Genomic DNA, 25,729 nt, shown 5'->3' on the forward strand with positions numbered 1-25,729 from the left:
AACAAATCTAAATAACTTTTAGTGCACCATCTGTACATTATTATTATTCACCCCTTCAATAATAGAAGGTGGTGCCGTATAAACAGATATACACTCAATATAAAACCCATCTGAAAACAGATATATACAGATATACCCCAACCAAGCTACCCTTTCAATAAGCCAGAAGTGTGAATAGAGAGGGTTGACTTCCTCATATCATCAGTCAACCCCATTTCGCGGCTATTGTCATTATTATTTTGGCAATCCCACTGATGCAAATGCAATTCAAAGTCAAACGCCGACTGAATGCATTATTGCAGTGCGGTGAATGCACTTTGTCAAACCATTCACCCTCTTTTTCTATTTCGACCCGGAAAATTGAAAATTATTCATCCTCTACCGATCTATCTAATGCATTTTATTACATAATATAAATTATGTAAAATATGCAGAGTGTCATACGAAAAGTGTAACAGTCGAAGACCATAGATTATAATTAATAAATTTGCAACAAAAATGTCTATAGTGAGGTCCACGTTATAATGGTAGTGTTCTTTAATCATTCTATCTCTGTCTATCATTCAACAAAGCGGATAGCGCTATCTCTTCCTCGCTTTGCTCTGTTGCCAGATCGGCTTTTAACAATGTAGAATTAATAATTAATTAACGGAATATTTCATCTTAATTATGAAAATTCATTATGAAATTATTGAAAAATATAATTTCTTGCTTGTAAACTAGAATGAACAGTTAATATACTTGAATTAAACCTGTATCAGCTACCGTCTGTAGAAGGCATTGACAAGACAGAGGATCGGCAACGTTGTTCTCCCATCTTTCTTCACTGCCATTATAACGTGGACCTCACAATAGTAAAATTTTCGAAGGTTTTCGACCTTAGTTTTCGAGATTCATGTTTTTGATAAACATCAACAACAAGAAAACTATCAGTCAAATGCTAATTCGAAGGATATCTTTGGGAAGAGGAAGAAATTCCCTATAAGATTAAAATTATTTGTTCCTTTGTTTGACGTTTTTGATCTTTTTATGTATGTTCAAACTGTTTGAAATTTGTCTTTGGACTAGACAACGATTTTTTGAGCGAACAAATTGTTGAATGCACTAATCTTCTACCAACTATTCAACTCATTGCTGTTAGCTAATCCAACTCTCAGCTTAAGTAAGAACGCTCCGCCCACTCTTGCCTCGGCCAATCACAGCCTGCTTTCACCTTTTAGCCAACTACCAATCATGTTGCTCCATTCATAATAAACAATCTGCTGCTTCAAGTTTGATACTACTTCACTTTATAGTCACTATTTCTGGTTTTTGATACGCCCAGTTTCTCGGACACTTATTAAATTTGTTGGACCATTGAATCTATATGTAAATAATAGTTTTCCTGAAAGCCGAGCCTTAGGCTAGGCGCACACCAGTTAGTCAAGACAAGACAAGACATGATCAGACACGTTTAGTCACAATACTTCACATAGTTGGTTATGAAGACCTGTCTATTTGCAATGACTAATCAGTATGTGTTGCGTCAGAAGCAACTATGTGAAGTATTGTGACTAAACATGTCCGACTATGTTTTGTCTTGTCTTGACTAAATGGTATGCGCCTAGCCTAAATGGTAAGAGTTGAGAGAACGTTTTCTATACCCAAGTTCTATGTGAAATCTTGAGGTATTATAGAATTATAATATTGGTATCCAACTATCAATCAAGCATATCACCCGTGGTATCGGATGGGCACGTTAAACTGTCGGTCCCGGCTGAAGTATGACAGTCGTAAGGCTCATTGACAGCTTAAAATATATATTCAGGCGGTGTGACCTGTCCGCAAGGGACTCCCCACCAACAAAAGCCATACGAATTTACTTTACTTTACCAGAATTTATTATATCAGAATAATATTTAATTGTCAATAATTTATCGCTTGGGAGACCAACAAAATCATCACTACTAGTCTCTGAATCTAACCTACACTTTGAGAACGAGATAATAAGTAGGAGAGAAAGAAAAGAAAGAGAGTGATGACGGGCGAAGGAGGAGGTGGAGGAGGAGGAGGAGGAGGTGGAGGAGGAGGAGGAGGATGAGGTGGATGAGGAGGAGGAGGAGTAGAAGAAGAAGGAGAAGAAGAGAAGAAGAAGAAGAAGAAGAAGAAGAAGAAGAAGAAGAAACCGAATCTGACTATACAACTCTATTTTCTAGATGGGTAGATAAAGATAATATATAAAGGTGCGTCTTACTTTCTTACTTGTCTATCTTTATTGTAAAGTCAGCCAGGAATTTGAGGTTATCTCTTATCTAACTTCTGCATTCTATTCTTCGTGAAGAAACAATATGGTGGTACTCCTGGTGACCTAGACACAGTATCTATATGTATACTGACCGGATTTAACATGTGGAAAGTGTGTAATAAATAGATATATTGGAGGCTAAACACAATAGACACATTATATTCTAGCTAAGACAATGATGTTTGAATCGTGGAAAAGATAGATATATTAAGGTGCGTACAGATTTACGCGCCGCGAACATGAGCAATTCACTTTTAATCAGCTGTTGCCAAGCTTTTTATATCTGTATCTTACCGTTTCTGTAAAAATACAGATATAATCAGCTGATCAAAATTGAATTGCTCATGTTCGCGTCGCGTACATCTGTACGCACCTTCAAGGTTGCACAGTATCCAATAATCTATAGTGGCAGTGTTTGATTAGCAATGGTATTGCTATCCTTGTCTATCATTCAACACAGCGGATAGCGCTATCTCTTTCTCGCTTTGCTCTTTTGCCAGATCGTCTTTTAACCATGTAGAATTGATTATTAATTAACAAAATATTTCATGAAAATTCATGATGAAATTATTAAAAATATAATTTATCATTTAAAATGAGAATGAACAGTTAATATTACATCAATAAACCTCTATCAGCTACCGTCTATAGAAGGCATTGACAAGACAGAGGATCGGCAACGTTTTTCTCCTATCTTTCTCCACTGCCATTATAACGTGGACCCCATTATACATATGTATACTAGATGTGTTGAACTTGTGCAAATAGTGACGAAGAAAACACAGAAGCAAAGTATAATTTATAATCAAATTAATTCATTTAATAAATAAAATAATTCAAAATTTGTTGTCTCTTGTGTTTTTGTGTATCATCAACATAAAGTTGTATCCATTATTGTTATTTGTATAAAAAAAAATCATGTAATTTATCAATTTTTTATTTTGACAAGTTCATCTAAGAATTTTCTATTTTATTTGTTGCAGGGATATACACCGCTACATCTGGCTATGCAATTTGGTCATGAAGAAATTTATAATCTTCTTGTACAAGTGTATGGTGAGTGAAAACAATGTTTATTCATTTATTTATTTATTTATTTATTCATTTATTTATTTATTTATTCATTTATTAATACATTGACAGATACAATAGCATTCAGAACTATGAATGATTGGAAAAGGAACAACAGGCTCAAAGCCCAAATTTGGATAGAAATTGGGAAATGTTGTAAATTCTATAATATTTCTCCTATATAGGCTATAAGTATATTCACAAGTACATTTTTATGATTTTAGTTAACAAGTAGCCTACATTTTTAAGAGTTATTTCACAAATTTAGTTGGAGTAACAAGTAAGAATAGAAGAACGATTCCAAATGTAAATGACACTTTGATATCAGTTGATGCTTCCAAACAAGGGATCTAGATGGCATTTATTATTAGAATAAATAAGGCCCGGTTGCACAAAAGCCGGTTGAATTTTAATCGTGATTAGTTCCACAAAAATCAATCGGAGAAGGCTTTTTCGAAAAAATTCACGATTAGAATTTAACAGGCTTTTGTACAACCGTAACTAAATTTATTCTAGACAACCTGGTGACCCGTGCTCTGCAAGGGTCCAATTAAAACTTTACAAACTGAAAACTCGACTTAACGAAATCTTGGAGAATTGAAAATAGACATCCAATACCATCCTCGGTAAATTAAGAATCTATATGCAAAATGTCAAGTTAATCAGTTGAGTAGTTCAGACATGGTGATGCGTCATTCGTGAATTTCCTATCCCGTACGTGTATAAGCCAATTCTTGCCTCTATTACTTTCCTTGCCCTATTACCATAGGTATGAAAAGTACCTATTGCTTTCCAAAAAAATAATGTACCCCAATTTCAAGTTTTCTGTAGGTTTTAAGGTCCCCTGAGTCCAAAAACATGATTTTCATATTATAGATTCCTTGCATCCAAATATTCAACTGTCCATCTGTCTCATCAAAATTCCTGGAAAAATATAAAATATTATCTGAAGTAAAATATTTGTGTTGACATGTCCTCAAGGTACCGTGATGCAGGTGTGTATGATGTTTGTGGGAAAATAGATAATATGTTTGAAAAGGTTTTGTAAATATTTGAGCTTGGAGATTGTGTATCTTTTGATAAATTTACATGACTGGTTTGAAGTGTTTACTTTGAGTCTTTGATTGATTCACACATATATAGGATACAGGGCATTATACTACTATAGTGTCCTCGCTTGGGGATTGATTGAGTGCTTTATTTATACAGATTACAAAATATACTGGATACTGGATATACTCATACATATAATAGCCAAGTTCTAGACGAATTCACATAATATAAACTGAAATAATAATCATTATTGAACTGTACATGATGAAGAAAAAATGCAATTTAGAATTAGTATAATATAGTGTTGTTTTGTATCTATGTATACAATTTAGCAAAGTTCCAGATGAATTTACATAATATTAACGGAAATAATTATTATTGAACTGTACATTATATGAAAAAATATAATAAATTTAGAACTACTATAAGATAGTATTGTTTTGTATCCACACGAATTTGGGAGCTTTGAACATATAATGTCCATTCTTTGGAAATAATATTCAGAATATCCTTCTCAGTAACTCTCTACCAGAAGAGTGAGAGAAAGATATTTATAGTGAACAATAGGCGTTGAGATGAATACTGTATCAATACATATTAATACAGTGACCTGAATGTACATTAAGATAAATAGACATTCAGACAGACAGAAAGATATTTATTTTCAAAAGAAAAATGAAATTTAGAATTATTACCATAAGACTAGTAGTTCTATGAACAGTAGACCTCACGCAGTATTCTCATCCACAAGCACCTGATTGAAACTATAGACCTTATGGAAATACAGCGATAGACTGGCTTCTCCACACATCTCTGTAATCACTTGTCAGCTGATTTATGATGAATAATTCTATAGTCTGATTTTTACTCTAATATTGGCGTATGAAGGAGGCTCCTTTTTCCTTTTATATTATCCTTGAAATGCAAAATTTCCAAAAACCTTGTATATATGTCGACGCGCAATTGAAAAAGGAACATACCTGTCAAATTTCATGGAAATCTATTACCGCGTTTCGCCGTAAATGCGCAACATATAAACATTTAAACATTTAAACATTTAAACATTTAAACATTTAAACATTTAAACATTAAACATTTAAACATTTAAACATTTAAACATTTAAACATTTAAACATTTAAACATTTAGACATTTAAACATTTTAACATTTAAACATTTAAACATTTAGACATTCAAACGTTCAAACATTCAAACATTCAAACATTCAAACATTTAAACATTTAAACATTTAAACATTTAAACATTTAAACATTCAAACATATAAACATTAAGAGAAATGTCAAACCGTCGACTTAGTAATAATAGGTTGTTCTGTATCTAGATAAAAGCAGAACTTTGAACATTTCAATGTTCGTAGAATTGATGGTGATGTTGTGAAATCTCTCCAAAATAAGAAAACAAAGATATTGTCAAATTTCACTAAAATTCAAATTTAAATTTTAGTGAAATTTGACAATATCTTTGTTTCTCTCAAAATTCAAATTTAAATTTTAGTGAAATTTGACAATATCTTAGTTTTCTTATTATTTCAATGTTCATTCTTTGAAAAGAATACTCTGAATATCCTACCTCAAACTCTACCAAATTAGTATTTATTACAAAACTTGCAGGTAACCCGTGTTCCGCAAGGGCCCAATTGAGAAATTAACAAACTGAAATCTTGAAGAATTTTAAACAGCCATCCTCGGTGAATTATTAATCAATATGTAACAGTACTGTGTGGTTGGAAATGCTGATCAATAGTAGATTCGACAAAATTATCAATCTATATATATATATATATATATAAAAGCGAAATGGCACTCACTCACTCACTCACTCACTCACTCGCATAACTAAAAATCTACCGGACCAAAAACGTTAAAATTTGGTAGGTATCTTCAGTTGGCCCTTTAGAGGCGCACTAAGAAATCTTTTGGCAATATTTTAACTCTAAGGGTTGTTTTCAATGGTTTAAAGTTCGTCTTTTAGCATGTATATTCTTCTTCTCCCAATCTCTTAATTATAATTGAAATTTCCATATCATATGTTACTATAGAACTATAATCTAGATAGAGTACCTCTTCGAAACAGTTGTTAACTGACAACTAAATTAATAATTTTGTCAGGTTGGCATTAAGTTGAGTTGACTTTGTTAGGTTGGCACCAAGTTGAAGATTTAAATGCATTTATCGCGGAAAAATTGATTGGGCACTGCTACTTCAATCCTGGGAATATTATATTTCTAGCCGTCAGGCTCGCTTCGCTCGCCATATCCGTTTAGCCAGACGTTCAATCTGGACCCCCGACTGGATTGTCCTAACATTGATAAAAATGCTCAAATGGAAAATGCAGGCTAGCGAAGCGAGCCTGCTGATCTCATTCTTGGACGATCCAATCGGGGGTCCAGGGGGCGGAGCCCCCTGGCTAGACGGATATGGCGAGCGAAGCGAGCCTGACGGCTAGTCTGGAATAAATTTTCACTGTTTTTTCTCTATGGTGTTGATTAATAGTGGAAATGATAAAATAATCACTTAATCTGGAATAAATTTTCTCTTTTTTTTCTCTATGGTGTTGATTAATAGTGGAAATGATAAAATAATCTGGAATAAATTCTCTCTATTTTTTCTATCAGGTGTTGATCAAAAGTGAATTGAGAAATAATCAATTAAACTCAAATAAATTTCTAATTTTCAGGAGCTGATCCGAATTTGAGAGACCACAGCGGCAGAAAACCGCGCCAGTATCAGACCAATAAGGACACTGCCGTATCAGCCGACACGTTTCGCAGTGAGTATAACTCAGCCAATAAGAAGCAACGAGTTTCATTTCGGCCGAAATCGTCCACTCTGCCGAAAAGCATGGGTAGTCAGCTTCTGGCTATCACGCACAAAAAGTTCAATTCGTTCAATTCAATGCAGAAACCTAGGGTTGTTAGTAGTGTATTGTGATAAAGTTATGTACTTTCAAGTCTAAAAAGTTATATAATCTTGATTCAAAAGGAAAACCTGATAATTTACTAAAAGTAATAGGACATTTTTAGTCAGAGAAAGTTCAATTTTCTCCAATTCAATGCAGAAACCTAGGGTTGTTAGTAGTGTATTGTGAAAAAGTTATATACTTTCAAATCTGAAACGTTCTATACTGTTCATTCAAAAGGAAACCTTGATAATTTACTAAAAGTAATTGGTGTTTAAAGTAATAAGTGTAAAGTAATTTGAAATTTTTAGTCAGAGAAAGTTCTATTAATTCAGAAACCTAGGGTTGTTATTAGTGTATTGTGATAAAGTTATGTACTTTCATGTCTGACAAGTTCTAAACTCTTGATCCAAAAGGAAAACATGATAATTTACTAAAAGTAATTGGTTTTTAAGTAATAGGACATTTTTAGTAAGATAAAGTTATATTTATTCAATTCAAGGCTGTTCGCTACACTTTTTTATTATTTAAATTGGATACCTTTTTTCAATATAAGAGTGAGAAAAAGTGGCAACTGAAATTTTTAAGTGGTCTAATAAGCGAGTTATGGGTTGTTGAAGTGCTAAACTCCGTTTTCTTTCCAGATCATAAACGGTTTCGACTATGTTATTAGAACTTCTCTTAAAAATTCAAAAAATGTATCTTTCGAAACTAAAACATTTTATTCCCCATATCGTTCATAAATAAAAATGTAACATTTATTGTAAATTCGATAACTTGTTTATTTTGACATTAATCGCGAAAAACGCATATTAGAACAAAGCCAATGATATACTGAATGTATTTAAAAAAACTCCAATGGAAAATTCGAAACCGTTTATGATCTGGAAAGAAAACGGAGTTTAGCACTTCAACAACCCATAACTCGCTTATTAGACCATTGAAAATTTAAGTTGCCACTTTTTCTCACTCTTATAATGATCTTAACAATTATTACATTGAAAAAGATTATCCAATTTAAATAAAAATAAAAAGGTGTCCCGAACAGCCTAAATGCAGAAACTTAGGGTGGTTAGCAGTGTGTTGTGAAAAAGTTATATAGTTTCAAGTTGTAAATATTTGATTCCAAATGATCTATCTGTACTTTCTGAAAGAATCACCGATGATTGGCGGCAATTTTTTGAAAATAAAAGTTCATTTCTTGTAATTCTAATCCAGGGGTTGTTGAAGTTGAAGGGGATGTATGTTTGAGTCCAAATGATAGATCTGTACTTTCTGAAAGAACCCTCGATAATAGTTGGCAACTTTTTGAAAGTAAAACTTCATTTCTTGTAATTCAATCCTGAAACCTAGGGGTTGATGAAGATGTATTGTAGAAATCATATTTCAAGTTTCAATAATCATATTTAATATTTCAAATCATACTTTATATTTCATAATCAAGATTATTGTAGAAATCATATTTTTTATTAGGGTCTATGAAGAATTAAGAGAAGTAAATAGAACAAGGAGATAGTTGAATAAAATAAAATCTTAGTGTCAATGGATGGGAATTCTAGATAATTAGACTAATAGTGAAAGTTCAAGAATTTGATATAATAGGTAATCAAAAGTGGAGCCATTAGAAGGAGCACTTTATGAAACATTCACTATAATTTCTATTCGTACTTTTAACTCTTTAGGAACTTTATACTTGTTCTGTCACACTATAAGTATTACTCAGTTTATGAGATATATCTCAGTTACAGATGATAATTTCCATGTAACTAGAAGCTATTATAGAAAATATATTATTAGATACATTCAAAGTGATGTTTTTTAGAGAAATAGTATTTTTTACCATCTAATAATGTGATTTTTAAATGGTTTTCTGCCGTATGTAGATTGATAATATTATTATAAATTTTTGCATGTAAATGAATAAAAAGTATTTCTTTTAATGAATTATAATTTTATCCTTGAAGTAAATGATACACATATCTCTTATATTGCATAAAGTCTTTATTTATGAATTCTATCACATGAAGTTTTTTCATTTGTCAAACTTAATTTGAGGGGTATAAATCGTTCAATGTTTATAATAAGAATTCATGGAATTAATTTAAAATCATTAACCAGGCTTACTACTTGAATGAATTTTTTAACAGTTTTCAATTACAATATTTTCCACCAATCCCATTTGTTACAATTGAACATTTACAAATGTAGCTATATTTCCCTGATTAACTTTTAATGAACAACACTTCATTTTGACATGTTTTCCCTTATGTTATATGTACTGTATAGTTTTCTTGTACAAAGATGACTAATTTTGTATTTTTATCTTCAACTATTGCACAGTTTGCATGCAAAAATAGAAGTTTGTTGTAGAATATTTACTAAATTATTTACTTCTATAAGCACTGTACTGTATATAGTTGGTTTGCTAGTTATGTAAGATACTGTATTCGCTGGATTAACTAATATTTTTGCACTGTAGAATATAACTGTAGTGTCCTATGCATTGTAGAATAGTGTCGTTAAACTATAATCAAACACCTACTGTATTACATTGTAAATACTTACTTCTGTGTCCGTTTCTTAGTTATTTGGTGATGGCATGCTCTTATATTTCTGTTGTATTTTTCTTTCAAATCAGTTGCATGTAGAGTTAATGTGTTTTGTATCATCATTTGTTATGTATTTGATGGTGGAATAAACACTGTACATACATATTTGCATTTTTGTTGTTTTATTAATAATTTTAAATTTTAGTTGTTTGATCACTTCTAGATTTCATTTTGATTTGAATTTTAATAGTCCTATTGAATCCCTCGATTCAATTGCAGAGTTGATACTCATGAGTGTGGAAGTAAATGTTTCTGTTTTTTCTGAAGTAAGCTGTGTTTACGCCAAAGTTATTAACAAAATGTTAATAGCTTAATCCTTATAGATTCTATTAGATTGAACATAACTTATCATACACATGATGAACATATGTGTTTGTCAAGCTCCGTTCAATCTAATAGAATGTATAAGGATCAAGTTATTAACATTTTGTTAATAACTTTGGTGTAAACACAGCTTAATCGAAGTTTTTCCTGGTTCTCACTAGATTCCAAACAAATAGCATATTATTGAAATCTATGGAATATCTACTGATCAGAAGCTTAATATTAAATATTTAACTCAATTTTAAGCTCAATATTTCCTATTTAATACAATATTGAACAGATATTATCTGTTTCAAGTATTATTCTGGTGACATTCATTTACTGTACTATGATAATTAACATTTATAAATAATTTGTTTCCAATTAATAAAAACAATATACAAATCTTGAGGTACCCTTCATTTTTTAAAAACTTTAAAATAGTTCAACAACTAGTTTCGACCCTAGTTAGGGTACCTCAAGATTTGTATATTGTTTTTATTAATTTGTTAAAAAGTAGCCCATGTAAGTGAAGTGTTTTTATAATTTGTTTCTAATAATATAGCCTACCTATAAATTCAATGAGATTTTAGTATACCTAAAGAAAATTCACACTTTAGTAGGCCTATAGAGTTGAGCTCTCAGCTCAAATCCGGGTTTATGATGAATATTTTTATCCAATCAAAGTAAATGCCAAACATTATTATGATAATTAAAATGTCACCATTCAACCATTAACATATCGCATATCAGATTCCAAATTTCCAATGTATAATCCGCCAATAATTTTCAAAACAACGTGAACAATTAATTATTTAGTAACAACATTTTCACTGAATTTTCGCAGCTTGTCACAGTATTGATGACATGTACAACAGAACTTGTTAAATTATTAATTGACCACTAGAGTGATTGATTGTCTAGGTTTAGTGATTGACAATGAATAATTTCTGTTTTGCATACAATCAACTAAAATTGTAAACGTCGACATGTTGGATGATGTTTTAATCTGTTCTGGCCGACAAAATAACAAACAAAACAATGGGTTCTACAGGTTCCCGTTTATTTAACGTGTTTTACAGTTGATTTAACGTGGCTTGCAGTTGATTTAACGTTCTACAAAGTTTGATATAACATGTTTCACAGTTGATTTAATAATGTATATCATAGATTATAATTGAGTTAACGTGTTCACAGTTAATTTTACGTTTTTAACAGTTGACTAAATGTGTTTGACAGTTGATTTAACGTGTTTTATAGATTTTCTGTGTTTTATCAATGTTGTACTTGTCACACAAATTTTGTTAACGATGTAAATTTGTTTGAACGGATGAATTAACAATGTTCAGTGACCCTGCTTTCCGTGTTCGATCGGAGTAATAATGTTCAATGAGATGAACATGATGGGTGATAGAGATTTTCGAATAATTAGGGTCGAAATTGAAGCATAGGGGGTGAAAATTGGGGTTTAGGGGCGAAAAATTGTGTTAACTCATCGAAAATGATTATAATGTACTTCGTTAATGTGGTACAAACTGGAATTAATTTGCTTGGTTTGTTTCATAACTTTAGTAAGGTCCACGTTATAATGGCAGTGCTTGATTAACATTGGTGTTGCTATTTTTGTCTATCATTCGACAAAGCAGATAGTGCTATCCTTTTCTACCTCCGCAACATTGCCAGATCTTTTTTCAACAATGTAGAAAAATAAATAATTAATAAAATATTTAGTCTAATTTAGTCATGAAGCATACTGTATTCATGCTATAAGAGCAAGAAGTTATGAAATACAGATGGAAATTAATGAGAAATTGCAGTTACAGCATTTAATTAGGATTTTCGTATAATAATAATAATAATAATAATATAATAATAATAATAATAATAATAATAATAATAATAATAATATAATAATAATAATAATAATAATAATAATAATAATAATAATAATAATTATAAATATGAAATACATTGAATCAAATTTTGTTTTCAATAATATATAACTTAAGAACTGTATCTGAACCGTGAGGTATTCCTCACTAAAGTAAACTTATGTTTACTCACTAAATCCCTCACTTATTCCCCACCAAGTTTACTCATAAAAAGAACTTAAGTTTACTCACTTATTCCTCACTTAAGTAAACTAAAAGTGAGGTATTCCTCACTGTAGACCCGTGAGGATTTTAAAGTTGAAATTAAAATAAGAGCTAATGAATAAAATATTATGAAGATCTATTAAATTCTTAATATTCTTATTGTTATTACCATAGGTATTTTATTTTTAAAGTGAATCAAGATATTTAATATGATATAATTTAATAGAATCTTATCTAATAACTCAACATGTATTGCACGATATAAACCATTCAAGGAGCAAGATTGTCTTTAGTAATATTGGAATATTTTATTGAAGATTCTTTATTGGTTCATACAATAAGTAAGTCATCAAAATGATAGGGAGAGAAAAAACAGTGTACTATTCCTCTCCCAAATTTAGATAAGGTTACACATAGTCCTATATAGGTTAAGTCTTGTAGTTGTTCAATTCACAAAATTCTCAGTCTTTAATTTTTTTCACAAAGTAGATTTTTAAATTTAGATGTTTCAAAACCAAACATAGAAAGATTTCACATTATTATCAGTAAAATAGGAAATATTCACATATTAAAGAAATAATTTTGCAGGACCAAAAAAAATTAATTTTGTTTGATAAATTACTGCTCTGTCAATTAATTTTGAAAAAATCCCTTCACAATTTTAGATAGTATTGAACCTATTGATCAAGGAGTAGGTATTTATTTAGATTGACCTATCAATAAAGCTTTATGAGAGTCGACCAACTGAGTAGCTTGGTATTAATCAATAACAAAGATAAGTTAGTACATTGGTACCTTTATGTTAACTTTTAAAAATGAACTATTTCTATTTTTAACGATCTTTATTAATTTCAATTTATTTTATAGGTAGCCTAGGGTTTTTCACTGGGCGTCAAGTATTGAGGTGATTTGCTTTGAGATAATTTATGGTTTTCAAATTTTTTGTAACAAAAAACTTTTATTTTTGGTTTCAAATCAGTAGACTAGAGTGCAGTATTAGCCTACAACATGACTGTAGATCTATGCACAAGTGTTTTCAACACTAATAAGTTTTTAATAATCTTTTGTTTCTCAAATTTGTAATCTAATTATTGTTGTTGATAATTTTATTTGAGATTTGAATTCACAATCATTTCATTTTGCTTCATTATAATTTCAATTTTTTATTCTAACAAGAGCTTTCTAGATATTGTTTAATCTTTGATTACCGTAAATGTTTCAATTTAATTTGGTCTTTACAATCTTATATTGTGTTTGCAGTACAACATTTTCATTAAGTACTGTCTTGAAACAAATAGACATAAGTACCTAACTCTGGAAATTCAAAAAATTCAAATTCAAATAAATTAATAATAATAATAAAGAAAAAGTATTTCGATTTATGATGATGCCTAACTCTTAATTTTTAAATTATTGATATATACTCTAATATAACTAATAATGAACTTTATTCCGAAGTGAAAAGTGTAAATTTAAAGTATTGTGCTCACTATAACCTTAGTGTCCGGTTTCCCATTAGGGAACTTTGAACTATATACGGCGAGGTGGAACTACCCTTGGGTCTCCCCACCATTCAAAGCCATACGCTCATAATAATAACTCTAATGCCCGGTTGCACAAAAGCCGGTCAAATTTTAACCGTGATTAATTCCAGGAGTACCAATCAGAGAAGGCGTTTTTGAAAAGACGGCTTCTCTGATTAGTTCTCGTGGAATTAATCACGGTTAATATTTAACTGGCTTTTGTGCAACCGGCACTAAGAACGCAAGATTGTTTCTATCGTGGAATTCACTTCAAAATTTCAAGAGTTCTCATTGGTTACATCAATGCTAATCATTCAGCCAACTCAGACAGTTCAAAGTCAATATCAGTATAGAAGTTATTTAACAACATCTTAAATATGGGATATAGAGCACAGTCTTGTATATTCCAACTACACTCCTTTTATTCTGATTATAAATTTCTCGATATTGATAAATTTCACTAAGAAATACTACTTACAATTAAATGGTTACCTTTGTTTAATATCCATCATTATTACTATTATTCTCATCATTCATATTAGTAACTTGAAATTGATATTTATCTATTTCCAATTTTTGTGTAGTTGAGAAGTTGATATTGTGGTAATTATTCATAATAAATGAACAGGCGAAGAAATTGTCAAAAACCACAGATTTATCACACCATTGTCAATCTCTGATCAATATTTGATTCAATAAATCTGTGGTTTTTGACAATTTCTTAGTCTGTTTATTCAATTTATCTATTTCACTATAAAATGAAAGTTACAAATTAGTTGCCACTTTGTTCAATACTCACCTCGAATACTATTTTATTCACCATCCATATTAGTAACTGCTTTGTTTGAAATTTATTTCACTGCATGTTAATCAGTTGCACTTGTATATTTTAGTTGATTTGATTTTGCATTTGAATGATTCACCTCCATGCAACTAGACGCACTTTGGTTTAGAGAGGACATGCTTTCAATTGGTCTGTACTGTAATGTATTTCAATACATTTTGGGTGAGTGGCTGCTTGATTTTATTTCATTTAGAATAATTATTTGAATTATTGGTTTTGAAGATTCATTTTTTGTTACATATAATTTTCATATAAAATGTTAATTCGGTTTGAGATTTTAGCAGTCAATTTTTCCTCTATTTGAATTTCTCAATAGATTATAAGTATACCTCAAATATAATTGTTATTACTGTTAAATTTTGTAAAACTTTAAAGTGAAAAAAACACTCACATTCTTTGATGTGGCACATCAAAGTGATATTCAGTCATGTGATAGCCACATCAAAGAATGTGAGTGTTTTTTCACTTTAATAGTAATAATAATACAGTAGTGAAAACAAGATGGATAACCAACAACGAATATAATTTTTGTATAAATAAAAATAAAAATCTATTGAGAAATGATTATTCAATGAAATATCGATTATCAAGTAGTATTCATAATGGCTTCATATAGCCGGAACATGTTGGGAATAAATAATTTTGAAAAGGGTACTTCTATTTCTATTATTATATTCAAGAGTAGCCATAGAAGAAAAAAACATCAATTGTTGTAATATTTTTTCTTATATATTGTATTGTTGAATGATCTATTTATTTGTCCAATGTAATTCAAGGGTCCTGTTTGTTCTTTAAGCAATCGCTTTAAGTGAGCTTATTAAGAATTATAAAATTATTTAAGTTGTTCTATTCATTTACAATTCAACTAGTTACCTTAAATTTTCTCTTTAAAACTTCTAACATAGAGAAACAACTGAGAAACAAACTCAACATGAAAAATAGTAACTAATATATACTATTCTATTTTTCTATGCTCCTAAGTACATGGTCAGTTCAGAGCAATCATAACTAAGGCTAGGCACGCACCAGTTAGTCAAGATAAGACAAGACATGATCAGACACGTTTAGACACAATACTTCACATTGTTGCATACGACGCAACTCACACTGATTATTCATTGCAATTAGACCTGTCTCCATAAGCAACTATGTGAAGTATTGTGACTAAACGTGACTAGTCTTGTCTTGACTAACCGGTCTACGCACAGCCTAATATTACAGAGTTTACGACCATCTGTTTGGAAAAAATCTGTTACTGATAAATCAATGCTCTCCCTACTGTGTGAGTGATATTTTTGGGTGTTTTTTTAAAGAATCTATTATTTATATATGTTTCATGATGCTCCACAATTTATTTTTCATTCCGTTCATTTATTTTCCAATTTCCTGCACATGATTAGTCATTATGAATAATTAAGATGTGCTTGGGTAATCAACTAGTCTTATTTGCTGAGAAGTAATATATCTAATGCACTGTTAATATCATACATATTTACATATATTTCGAGATCTAGATAATTTTGTAATGTAAGAATTTTTGTCAAATAAATTTCAAATACGGTAGATAATATATTTTTCAATAATTGCACTGACTTGGGACAAGCTATGTTACTTGGGAGCTTGATTTACAAATTCATCCGTTATCAATTCTTGAAGAAAATATATTTGAATTTGTATTATAATTTAATTTTTTATACTTAACTTTAAAGCATCAGAAGCTTTAGAAGAAATTTGCAACTGTAAAATGATATAGTAGGTCGTAAGCCTATCACTACATCACAAGGGCTACCAAATTGGATAAACTATACCTAATGAGTATATTCTGTTGTCTTAGTGCCGGTTGCACAAAAGCCGGTTAAATTTTAAATTTTGCTTTACTTTCCTTTCTACCACCTATACCATTGAGATAAAGTAAATTACTTTACCATTAATTTACTTTTACCATTGAGATTAGGGGCACGTCAGGTAAGGTAGGATATCCTGATTAATTTCACGAGAACCAATCAGAGAAGCCGCCTTTTCAAAAAGGTTTTCTCTGATAGGTTCTCATGAAATTAATCACGATTAAAATTTAACCTACTTTTGTGCAACCGGGCCTTAGTTTGAGATCCCAACTGCTCATTTTTCATGAAATTTGTCGAATATAGATTGATAATGGTGTGGGATTTATCTATAATTGAAAAACGCTGTCTTATTCAAGTCTTTTCAATAATTTATGAGCTGAATTACATCTTCTTCTCTTGATATCTATTGGGGGTATAAAAATCTTGAACTATCCTGTCACTGTTTCATGAATTTTCTGTTTCTGATGTTTCACTTGTTTATTCACTGATTTATTCAATTCTATTTGAAACATTCCATTTAAATCTGTATGTTTTGTTTTTCAGAAATCAAGGCGCGGAAGAAACACGCAGGTAATTTTAAACAGTTATCTAAACAAACAAGTTTTTTAAATAAAATTATTTGAGGAAGATCGATTGAGATGTAATAGTACATCTATAGTGAGGTCCACGTTATAATGACAGTGTTTGATTTGCAATATTGTATTGCTATCCTTGTCTATCATTCAACAAAGCGGATAGCGCTATCTCTCTCTCGCTTTGCTCTGTTGTCAGATCGTCTTTTAACAATGTAGAATTAATAATCAATTAACAAAATATTTCATCTTAATTATGAAATTATTGAAAAATTTAATTTCTTGCTTAATAAAATATAATAATTGATGATTTTAAACGAGAATGAACCGTTAATATAAAGGTGCGTACAGATATACGCGCCGCGAACATGAGCAATTCACTTTCAATCAGCTGATTATATCTGTAAGATACAGATATAAAAAGCTTGGCATCAGCTGATTAAAAGTGAATTGCTCATGTTCGCGGCGCGTAAATCTGTACGCACCTTTACATCAATAAACCTCTATCAGTTACCGTCTATAGAAGGCATTGACAAGACAGAGGATCGGCAACATTTTTCTTCTATCTTTCTCCACTGCCATTATAACGTGGACCTCACTATAGGAATACTAGTTGTAATAGTATTTTTAAAAGTAGTCTAGTTGAAAGTAGACTAAAATTTAGTGATATAATGAACAGAATGTAGTGGTTTGTGGAAAATGCTGATCTCACACTCGTAGAAACTATTTTATTGGTAGATTATCAATAATAAGAAATGCATGTTCAAATTTACTTGTAGAATGTCGAATAATTTTCAATTTTCCATCTTTTTAAAGTGATGAAAATCAGTGTTTATTTGTGCCAATGGCAGTAGTAGGCTACTAATTCTTTAGTTTTAGTAGATGGTGTGGTAGATAAATGTAGTGCATGTTTAGTTGTAATATTGGAGTTTGGAGTAGAACTTCACAGGCTTTCACTCAATGCTCTTAACATCTATCACAACAGTAATAACAAAATCCTTTCTGTAACGAATTTTGTCACCTGACATTTTCAGTCAGATTTTAAAGCCGAAGCGAGAAGAAGACGTGCTTTTACAATCCAAAAGAAACAAAGAACACTGATTTTGAATTAAAAAAAAAATTAAATTAATTAATTCAATTAAAGTACAAACAATTATTGAGAAAATCTAAACTTGAATCAAATTTAATTCTTTGCCTTTAAATCATAATCATAATAATAACATAAGATCCAGAGGTGCATTAAAAATTGAACCACACAGAATGACCTTTTACAAATCTAGCTTACATCATATATGGGTAAATAGTATTTAATTCGTAGCCCAACCACTTGAAAGACAAATTGGACAACAGGGTCAAATATCCATAATCATAACATAAGATCCAGAGGTGCATTAAGAATTGAACCACACAGAATGACCTTTTACAAATCTAGCTTACATCATATATGTATAAAAAAGTATTTAATTCGTTGCCCAACCACTTGAAAGAGGCTCAAACACTGACTATTTTTAGGGCAAGGCTGAAAAGCTGGTTGGTAGCCCAGTGTCCCTATAGTTGGAAATCCCTAATAAACTGATTAGAGAGAGACAAAATATAACTGAAAAAATGTATTAAAACTCTCTCTCGTGTTACTTTCAAATATAATGTTCATAATTCCAGATTTTATTGATGACTGTTTATATGTAGGATTGGGCTGTACTGGCATATTATTTATTACTTTTTGTGTAGTTGAGAAGTTGATATTGTGGCAATTATTCATATTAAATAAAAATACTAAGGAATTGTCAAAAACCACAGATTTATTGATACTTAGAAAGACCGGTTTTGGTTGTTACACCATTGTCAATCTCTTATATACTCTGATTACTCTATTATTTATTAGTTCTGAAATTATATTTTCACTATTTTAAAAAGTTATCAAGTTTATAAAGTTTTGTATATGAGTGTTATAATTTTAATGTTTTTAATGAACATGACTATTTTCAATGCTTACTGTTGTTTAGCCTGTGACAAATAATAAAATGGATTGAAAATTGAATTATACACATTTGTGTAAGATGAGGATCAATAAACAATGAATAATCCTAGAACTGTTCTGTGTATTGAGAACTCCATATCCAAACCAATCCTCCATAATTGTTTATCGTTCCAACAACTCCACATTACACCAATCCTATATAATTGTATGTTGTTTTAACCGTCCTAAAACGCTTCAATCCGCCAATACAATCATGCCAAATTAACTGCATTGGGAAGTGCATTGTCGTGCATCTAATTAACAGTGGTAATTGTGGTGCATATTGGATTGGGGGTTGTTGCATGCGCATGAGCATTAATTGGCCTAATCTGTTTTTCAGTAATTAGATCGCTGATACTAATTCAACTGTTGCTGATTGCCATAATCGGATTCGGCGTTTGGAGATGGAGGCTGCCAGCCAAACGAAAAACAAACGACGATCAAGATAGTTAATGCTGGTTAAATTGACTCTGGTTAGGTTTACACTAGTTAAACGAAGAAGATGGCTAGTGAAAGTAATTGAATTGAAATTTGTAAAATTAAGAGATGGTTGTCAACTATCCATGTAAAATTTAATCAAAATAATAGACAACAATTAAATAAATTAAATTTACTCTGGTTAGATTGAAACTAACTGAACAAGTAAGAAACTACAATCAAACTAGTGTAATAGGTACTCGAATTGTTGAATTTAGAGTGGTTTAATTGGAAAAATGTTGTCAAACAGCCCACATATTAAAAATTAAAAGTAAAATTTCTTAATTGATAAGCAGATTCCCTTCTCGTTAATCAAATTAAATAGAAATGGGACAATATGATGATGATAATTTAACTCAAAGTTCAAAAAATTGATGCTCAAGCATCGAGTATATGAATAATACATTAAAAGAGATATTCTTCAATGTTTGATTCCATCACGAACTGATTGTTAAATAATCACTCATGAACAATTAATTACGACATAGCAGTCAGGAATTTATAAATAAAAGCTATTAGCTTCTACTCACATTAGTGGAGCGTTTTCGGACACTAGGCCCTTCATCAGCACTCTACACTAATTTGAGTAGAAGCTAATAGCTTTTATTTATAAATACCTGACTGCTATGCTGCTCATAAGTGAAAAATATATATTACTTATAGAATAAATTTTATAACTAAATGTAAACCAACTTTATTTGAATCGTGTTGAACTTTCAGCACAGCTTTTATATTTCAAAAAATATGTAGCTTGCTTACTATTCATTATATTATAACATAGTGCATGTATTTTAATAAACGGAAACAGTGCATGATCCTATTAAGTTTAAAGCATGCTTCTTATTCTATATATGTTCCTGAATTGATAACAATCTCAATGCATGTTACAAAATAATAATGTATGTTCCTAACTCTAAATTTAATATTCGCTGCAGCTTAATTTTTATTGTATTGTAGCCTTTATTGTACTTCAGAATGTGTTGCATTGTAGGCTATATTGTGGTAGGCTTAAGCTGCTTTTACACCAAAGTTATTAACAAAATGTTTATGAAAATGTATGATTGTAACAAAATGTTAATAACTTAATCCTTATAGATTTTATTAGATTGAACGGAACTTGACTATCACATATGTTCATCATGTGTATGATAAGTTATGTTCAATCTAATAGAATCTATAAGGATTAGGTTATTAACATTTTGTTAATAACTTTGGTGTAAACGCAGCTTTACTCCTGTTTATTTGTATTCCTAGTATTGTATTTGTAATCATTAGTCTTGCATATTATGTATTGTATGGTTTCTGTTTTATACTGTATTTTTCCTTCATACTCGAGCCTTGTGTGATGGTTGTACATTGATTACAATATTGTTGTTTTTATAGTGTTGTTGATGTATAGGTATAATTTTGTTACTATTAAATTGAAATTTGTTTATTTTTATTAAAATCCATGTGTTTTGAAATGAAATCATCCATGTTTCTATGGTCTGAGCGCTAATTGAATAATACCTCTAATTATTGAAGTGTTGGGCTGGGATTAGGTCAAAGGAGAGAATGGTTGCTCTGGAACAAAGATTGACTAAAAACAGGATAAAGCCAGATTAAAAGCTTTTAAGCCATAAGAACTAACTCCCTTACTATTGAGCATTGAAACATGAGGTTTATGAGGATGAACATTGGAGTCATACAGTTTGGTGACATAATTTATCATGCTTCTCATATGTCGGGTTGCTTCTATGTGTTTTATGCTCTAGAATCCGTGCTCTTGCTCTGTGCTCGTTTGATCCAACCCCAGCTTTATACAACAAGAGAATAATCTATGATTAATTTGCAATAATATAAAGTATAATTCAATATTTAATATTGATACCTGATGGAATATATTTTAATGTTTCTCAAATTCAAGAGGTTTAGATCTTTTGATGGAGTCCTATGGCTTGAAAAATGCTCCTAAACACTAGACAAGGAGAGTACGAGTTATATATCTGTTTTTGTCCAATGTGTGACATAATTTTCTATAGATTGCAGGACATTCAAGTTACATCATTTTTAACACTAATATCTTGACTTGCAGACTACATAATTTGTTTAAATATTTACTCAATAATTGAAGCATGCTTTTGAATCACAATTGTTGACAATGAATCTTATGTAATTCAGAAGCATGCTTCAGTCATTGAGTAAATATTTAATATTTTTTACAAATTATACAGTCTGCAAGTCGTCTTTCTAGTGTTAAAACTTGATGTAACATATAGCAGTTCAAGACTAATTTTTTATGAGACAATCTTTAAAATTTGATTATTTCATTGTGAATATTTAGAGCACACTTTGTATTTCAGATTATACTCAATAGCTTATTTGATGAAGTATGATTGGGTTTAGATTGAAAGATGAAGATTTGATTGGTCCTTTATGAAAATACAGCCTATTTGTGATTATTTAGAACTTACAGTATTAATTCAGATAATATCGATTTGAAATTATTCCTACAGCAGAAAATGCTTCCATATACAAATAAATATAGGAGAATTACAGTATTTTAGTGTGTAATTGGGAACTTTATTTGCTAATTAAGAACTTGTTTTTTGCTGTGCAACAATGTTTCAGGACTTTTGACTTTGTCCTATGCTTTTTTGGCTTCCTTACAATAACATTCTATTCATTTATCATGATTTTATTGAATGATTCAAAATGCTACAAACAATATAAAAATCTTCAAATTCACAGAAATAGAATTAAGAATTTGGAAATACTGTACAGTTCACTTGTGAATATTTAGAGATTAATGTACAATATTAATGTATGATTAAGATTAGGGCTTGATGTATGATTCAGATTCTTTTATTCACATGATTCATATAATGTGATGAGACCATATAATACTGTAGACTGATTAACTTAGAAAATACAGTTTATCAAGGATAAAGTTGAGATAATAAATGGCTAGGACTTATAGTCTTTGTAAGTTCATTTTATCGTTTAGATATTGGTTAAAAATGTTTCTAATACGGAAATAGAAATATTGGTTTGAATTTGAAGAGAAAGAGTTGGGGTTCTGAGTATTGTGATATAATAACCAATAAGTAAGTAATACAGTGAATATTATGGAACTTTTCCATCAGTCTCAGTCTCTTCATTAAGTAATATTTTTTCATTGATTAAAAATTTTTCTAATACTATAATTTTTGTTTGATATTGCAGAGAAAGATTTGGGTTTCCTGAGAATTGGGTCACTGAACGTGCGAGTGAAACGAACAACGGAGGCTTTCAGTAATTTTCTGGGAGTCGGAGGCAACAAATATGGAGAAAATGCACAAAACATGGGGCTCTGCCGACAATATTCCATTGGTGGGTATTTCTTAGGTATTTTATAGCTGCTGTATGGGTATTTTTTAGGGATCTTATTGGTAATTTGTATGTTTTCTATTGGTATTTTATAGGTATTCTATAGTATGCATCTAATTATACCATTAATACGTCTATTTAGTCCACTTTCACTAAATTTATGAATGATATGAACCAAATTGGTTCATTACACTTGCAAATTAGTATTCTAAAGCTGCGTTCACACCAAAGTTAGAAACATAATGTTTAGTTTTCTGTCCTTATAGATTCTATTAGATTGAACGGAACTTGACAAACACATATGTTCATCATGTGTATCTATATATATAAAAGCGAAATGGCACTCACTCACTGACTGACTGACTCACTCACTCACTCACTCACTCGCATAACTAAAAATCTACCGGACCAAAAACGTTCAAATTTGGTAGGTATGTTCAGTTGGCCCTTTAGAGGCGCACTAAGAAATCTTTTGGCAATATTTTAACTCTAAGGGTGTTTTTAAGGTTTAAAGTTCGTCTTTTAGCATGTATATTCTTCTTCTCCCAATCTCTCAGTATTATAATTGAAATTTCCATATCATATGTTACTATAGAACTATAATCTAGATAGAGTACCTCTTGAAACCGTTGTTAACTGGCAACTAAATAATATTTTGTCAGGTTGGCATTAAGTTGAGTTGTCTTTGTTAGGTTGGCACCAAGTTGAAGATTTAAATGCATTTATCGCGGAAAAATATTGATTGGCAATGCTACTTCAATCTGGGAATATTATATTACTAGCAGTCAGGCTCGCTTCGCTCGCCATCCGTTTAGTCTGGACCCCCGACTGGATTGTCCTAACATATGATAAAAATGCAGGCGAGCGAAGCGAGCCTGCTGATCTCATTCTTGGACGATCCAGCCGGGGGTCCAGGGGGCGGAGCCCCCTGCTAGACGGATATGGCGAGCGAAGCGAGCTGACGGCTAGTGATAAGATATGTTCAATCGAATAGAATCTGTAAGGACGGAGAAATAAACATTTTGTTAATAACTTTGGTGTAAACGTAGCTTAATAATCACTATACTGAAATGAAATGAAACCACAAAATTTTGTCTGTTATTTTGAGTTGGTTTTATCATAGAAAAAATAAATCATAATGTTATCTTATGCTATCTTTCCTCTATGATTTTATTCACTAATCTTATTGTTCAAATTCTGAGTTTCAATTCAACTGAGCAATGAAACTTGAGTTTTATGTGAATGAATCCATCCATTTAGGAAATACAACATTTGTTTTCATCTAATTTGGAACAATTCTACAAAATCCCTCACAACATTGTTGAAAATAAATAACATTTTTATTGTATCGTTCAACATCTTTACAACAAAAAGTTTTAAAATAAATAGAATGAAATAGTCAAATTTTGGGAAATATTCAACAGTTTGGTTTCATGTGTTACCAGTGTGATTAAATTCTAAAGCCTGGTTGCACAAAAACCTGTTAAATTTCAATCATGATTAAATGTCACGAGAACCAACCAGAGAAGGATATTTTTAAAAGGCTTCTCTGATTGGTTCTCGCAGCATTTAATCACGGTTAAAATTTAACAGGCTTTTGTGCAACCGGGCCTAAGCTGTAATGTTTTAATACACAATGAAATAAATTGAATGTAAATTTCTCTTACATTGCACCATTGAGTTATATAGTACTAAAATATGAATAATTTAATTTGAATACTTGAAACACTGTTGATTGATCAAGCTTTTCAGAAGGTCTGGATTATTTTGGAGGGTTCATTGAAGAAACTTTTTCTATCAGTTTCATAACTTTGTAGTTTGTATTAATTTATATTGTGTGTACAGTCATGTATGAACTAAGGCTAGGAACGCACCAGTTAGTCAAGACAAGACAAGACATGATCAGACACGTTTAGTCACAATACTTCACATAGTTTCTTATGAAGACATGTCTAATTGCAATGACTAATCAGTGTGAGTTGCGACATAAGCAACTATGTGAAGTATTGTGACTGAACGTGTCTAATCATGTCTTGACTGACTGGTGTGTGCCTAGCCTAACACTATATTTTTATATGATATCTCCTCTGTATATCTAATTCAATTATGTATCATCTTATCTATTTTCTTATCTATTTCTTCGTTTGTTATGCCTACATAGAGACGTACCCAGTCTATGAGCTATTGTAAGTACTGGCTTCAATTATTGCTATTATGCTATTGCTGTATGTCCTCTTAAAGTAGTTGTTGAGTTACACATAACTTAGTCTGCATTTTCACTACACATTTATGAACTTATGAAGTTTGTAACTATTACAGCAAAGCCACAAGAGGCGTTTTTTCAGTCGGCACGACAAAACAGGAAGCTCTCCTATTGGCTGGACAGGAAACTGTCACTCGAAACACCAACCCAATCAGCCAATCGGAGAGCTTTCTGTCCTGACGACTGAAAAAACGCCTTGTGTGGCGTGGCCCTTCGGATTCAATGCCAAATGAGCTGGCAAAAGTGTAATATGTCCAGGTTCAGATTTGAGTTGTCACAAAATTCTTCTCCAATATGATATGTTAACCAATCGTCTTTTAACAATGTAGAATTAATAATTCATTAACGAAATATTTCATCCTAATTATGGAAATTCACTATGAAATTATTGAAAAATATAGTTTATTGCTCAATAAAATATAATTGATTATTTGAAACGAGAATGAACAGTTAATATTTCATCAATAAACCCCTGTTTTTGTGTAGTTGAGAAGTTGATATTGTGGT

General features: G+C 30.8%; 1 protein-coding gene across 1 annotated transcript in view; it reads left to right on the forward strand.

The window, feature by feature from the left end:
* LOC111049840 (ankyrin repeat domain-containing protein SOWAHC) overlaps positions 1–25,729 on the forward strand; it is a 422,867-nt gene that overhangs the window by 391,707 nt on the left and 5,431 nt on the right. The window contains 5 exon segments of the mRNA XM_039430071.1: positions 3,268–3,340; positions 7,105–7,197; positions 17,089–17,115; positions 22,816–22,904; positions 22,906–22,962. Of these exon segments, the coding sequence (XP_039286005.1) occupies positions 3,268–3,340; positions 7,105–7,197; positions 17,089–17,115; positions 22,816–22,904; positions 22,906–22,962 (339 nt within the window).

Source organism: Nilaparvata lugens, chromosome 6 (assembly GCF_014356525.2).
Source record: "Nilaparvata lugens isolate BPH chromosome 6, ASM1435652v1, whole genome shotgun sequence".
Classification (NCBI taxonomy): Eukaryota; Metazoa; Arthropoda; class Insecta; order Hemiptera; family Delphacidae; genus Nilaparvata; species Nilaparvata lugens.